The sequence below is a fragment of the Medicago sativa genome, chromosome 8 (genome assembly GCF_051527215.1).
Source record: "Medicago sativa cultivar Bolivia chromosome 8, Bolivia_mono, whole genome shotgun sequence".
NCBI lineage: Eukaryota > Viridiplantae > Streptophyta > Magnoliopsida > Fabales > Fabaceae > Medicago > Medicago sativa.
Genome location: NC_140756.1, coordinates 37,363,884 through 37,368,017, shown reverse-complemented (window position 1 = coordinate 37,368,017; position 4,134 = coordinate 37,363,884). Strand labels below are relative to the sequence as shown.

At 40.7% G+C, this 4,134-nt stretch overlaps 1 protein-coding gene and 1 non-coding gene across 2 annotated transcripts; one reads left to right on the top strand and one right to left on the bottom strand.

The window, feature by feature from the left end:
* Positions 1-1,735: 1,735 nt before the first annotated feature.
* On the top strand, positions 1,736-3,907 carry LOC146898895 (uncharacterized). The gene has a single exon (XM_085736649.1). The coding sequence runs from the start codon at positions 1,736-1,738 to the stop codon at positions 3,905-3,907; it is 2,172 nt and encodes a 723-aa protein (XP_085592775.1).
* On the bottom strand, positions 2,124-2,229 carry LOC146898896 (small nucleolar RNA R71). The gene has a single exon (XR_015024419.1). It is a non-coding gene; the product is annotated as a small nucleolar RNA R71 (small nucleolar RNA).
* Positions 3,908-4,134: the final 227 nt, after the last annotated feature.

Below are 4,134 nucleotides of genomic sequence, written 5' to 3'. Positions count from 1 at the left end.
TGATGTCACACTCAAGTGAGATAAGCCAAGAAAGAGTCACGCTCAGGCTTCCGTTTTTCTCTGCAAAAATCTCAATTCAATCCAAATCTTCTTTCCCCAACTTTAGGCTCAAGCAAAGTGTTTTAGTTACAAATTCAGTGCTATAAAAGGAGGCAGCGGATCAGAATGAAGGGGGGACGTTTTCAGCATCAATTTTTAAGCTTTTAGTTTTACAATTTCAGAAGAAGAAAAACAGCTTTGGCACTTTAGCTTAATTTAGTTTTTCTCTTGTTTTTAAATTCAGTTTCGAATAAGAATTAGATGTGCAGATTTGTTATTGATTTTCGATTTCAATTTGCTTCAATTATTTGTTTGGAATTCACGCTAGCACACCACCTTGAGAACTCTTTGTACAATTTTTTAATCAATTCCAATTCTTGTTAGTTTTCATTGCAGTGTTATTTTCATTCCTTTATTTCCTATATTGATGCGTGGCTAGTTAGTCCTTGTCCCATAGTTTCATTAGCTGCTTCTTTTATTACTATTGTTGATTTCCAATTCAGCTAGTTTGTTGTGTACCGTATTCCATATATATAAATATTGTTGCTGCGTGGCTCTTCTCTTTCAATTCCAATCGCTTTGAATTGCTACTGCCGTGGCTGTCTCTTTAACAAAGTTTCCAACTTATTACAGTTATTATTTGTTTGTTTGTTTAGTCCATTGTTTTGCAGCACGGTTTCTACATTTACGGTCTGCATCGAATTGTTCGAGGGAATTATACTCAATTAAAGTGGCCAGATTTCTACGGGTATAGTTCATTTCCATTTAGCATGAATCAATTAACAGTTTGTATGCTTAATATAATTATGTTCGAGTAGTCTCATTTGAGTCCAAAACGAGGTTCCGTCGAACCGACGGAACTCATGTAAATTACGCGCCTCTTTTTGTGTAACGAGAATTTAAACAATTGTTTTGAAATTTTTTGTTTTGTAACTGTTAAAAATCTACTACGAAAGTAGAGATACCGAGATATCGTTTACGCATCGAAAGAGCGAAAACGATATCCGACTTAGAAAAATATCAAGTTTTTAATTGAAAAGGTTAAAGCGAAAGCATTTCTTTTCTTTTAATTAAGAGTTTATTAAATTTAGAAAAAGGAATTTTTAGGCCTGTAATTATATGCTACGAAAGTAGGTGTTTTACGCGTCTAAAAATTCCGACAACGTGTTGCGAAAGCAAACGTTGTCTCTTGTTCGATAAATTCTACAAGAAGTTTTAATTCTCTCGTTACCATTTAATTGGCGCAACAATTTGCTTGAGTGACGGAAGTTGACGGTAACCGTCGTTTTGGCCTCTACTCATTTATTAATTAATTAAAACTCATTTTATTCCTCACAAATTCCAAAATATTTTGATTTCGCCTTAGATATACACAGTAACAACGAACTTCGGTACTTGTTAAATTGGTCTCTGTGGATACGACATCCCTTTTATACTAAAACGAAACAACCGTACACTTGCGGCCCTGTCAAGTTTTTGGCGCCGTTGCCGGGGACCAATTTTTGCCAATATCGCTACTCCGTTGTTACACCGTTTAGACTAAGGCCCTTTTATTTATTAAAAAAAAAAACTCTGCATGCGAAAAACCTGAAGTGCCGAAAATCTAGTCAGCTACGTTGACAAAATTGAGCGCTACTTTCGAGCTAGACGTCGATTGTTCATTGATACCCCGTCGCAGTCTGAGACTCAATCAGAAATGGGAAACAACAACAACGATAATCGGCCACTGAAGGATTTCGCTGGGCCCTCTGAGGAGGAGCCTCATACGAGCATTGTTCGCCCTGCCATTGCGGCGAATAACTTCGAGCTCAAACCCTCCTTAGTGCAGATAATTCAGCAAAATCAGTTCTCCGGAAACCCAACGGAGGACCCGAACTTGCACCTTGCTACCTTTGTGCGGTTCGCTGAGACGTTGAAAGTGAATGGCGTCGACCCTGAAGCCATTCGTTTACGTTTATTCCCTTTCTCCCTCAGGGACAGAGCCAGCGCATGGCTTAACTCCCTGCCGTCAAATTCCATAACGACATGGAATGAATTAAAACAGGCGTTCCTCGCTAGGTATTTCCCGCCGAGCAAAACGGCACAATTGAGGAACCTAATTACTTGCTTTAGGAAGAAAGACGGAGAGTCGCTCTTTGAAGCGAGGGAGAGATACAAAGATCTTTTGAGAGCTTGCCCGCATCATGGGTTGGAAAAGTGGCTGATCATCCATACCTTTTACAATGGTATCCTGTATAACACAAGGATGACTATCGATGTCGCTGCAGGAGGAGCTCTAATGAACGAGCCGTTTGCTGAGGCTTGGGGCCTGATCGAGGATATGGCCCAGAACCATTACCAATGGGGGAGCGAACGCGCTCTAGCTGAAAAAGGTCAACCCAATGCAGGGATGTACGAGGTTAGCAGTTTTGATCATCTGAGCGCTAAAGTTGATGCGCTATATAAAAAGATAGATAGTCTAACCATCACTCCACCTGCCCCCGTGGCCGTTGTGGCCCCTAACTGTGAGATTTGCGGTACACCTGGACACACTCCTACCGAGTGTCATTTGTTAGTCGGTACGGAGCAGGCAAACTACGCGCATGGGAACCCATACGGGCAAATAAATCCTAATTTCCCATATAAAAATATCAATCCCACCTATGCGCAAAATCTTGCACCCATTGCACCCCCTGGTTTCCAAGGTCAAAGAGGAGCCCCAGTTGCTCCTCAAAAGTCTAACCTGGAACTGATGATGGAAAATTTCATCATGGCTCAGTCCCAACAGAACAAGGAGTTCCTGAATCAAAACATTCACACAAATGAAATGATTAAGCAACTTGCATCTAAGGTTGACATGTTGGCCACCCATAACAAAATGTTGGAAACGCAAATTGCACAAGTGGCCCAACAACGAGAAGCTGCACCTTCAGGAACTTTCCCTGCACAACCTCAACCAAACCCAAAAGGGGAGCTGAATATTGTTACCCTACGTAGTGGAAAAGAGGTAGGGAATCCTAGTGAGAGGAAAGGCACTGAGAAAGAGTATGTGCCTATTGAGAGTGAGCAAACCTCAAAAGGAAAGGAGGGAGTTGAGGAAGAAAAAGAGAAACCCTATGTACCTCCACCTACTTACAAACCTCCAATCCCATTCCCTCAAAGACTAGCTAAATCAAAGAGTGAGAGACAATTTAAAAAGTTTGTTGACCTATTGAAAAAGCTCCATGTTAACATCCCTTTCATTGAGGCTATTATTCAAATGCCCTCTTATGCGAAATTCTTAAAAGAAATTCTGACAAATAAGAGGAAGGTTGATGTCGATGATACTGTAGCACTCACTGAGGAGTGTAGCGCTATCATTCAGAACAAGATGCCACCTAAATTAAAAGATCCATGGAGTTTTTCGATTCCTTGTGTTATTGGCAACTACGTCATTGATAAAGCTATCTGTGATTTAGGTGCTAGTGTGAGTCTCATGCCTCTGTGTATCTACAAGAGGCTCAATCTAGGAGAGTTGAAACCAACAAAAATGTCCCTACAACTAGCTGACCGATCCATAAAATACCCAGTTGGAATACTGGAGGGTGTTCCTCTAAGAATTGGTCAGCTGTACATTCCCACTGACTTTGTGGTGATGGACATAAGTGAAGACTCTCACATCCCTATCCTCTTAGGAAGACCCTTTTTAGCCACCGCTGGTGCTATTATAGATGTCAAGAAGGGAAAAATAACCTTCGAGGTTGGAGATGAAAAGATTGAGTTCCTCTTATTCAAATTCATGAACATCCCATCAATTAACGATTCATGCTGCCTTGTTGATACCATAGATGGGTGCGTTAAGGAGTACTCTTCAAAGTTAGTCCCGAATTATAGGTTGGAACCCCCCTGAAAGATGAGTAAGGCGTCGAGCTACCGACGATAAATGAAGCGCTGCGTGGGAGACAACCCACATTTTTTTATTTATTGACTTTATTTTTATGCTAATTTTTTTTTTTTTAAGAAATAAAAAGATCAGTCAGAGTTTGCAAGGATAAGTGGCATGTCCCAAAGGCAAGAAAAAAAATTGGCAAGGATATATGGATGATCCAGCATCATTGGATGCCCCCATATGACCCA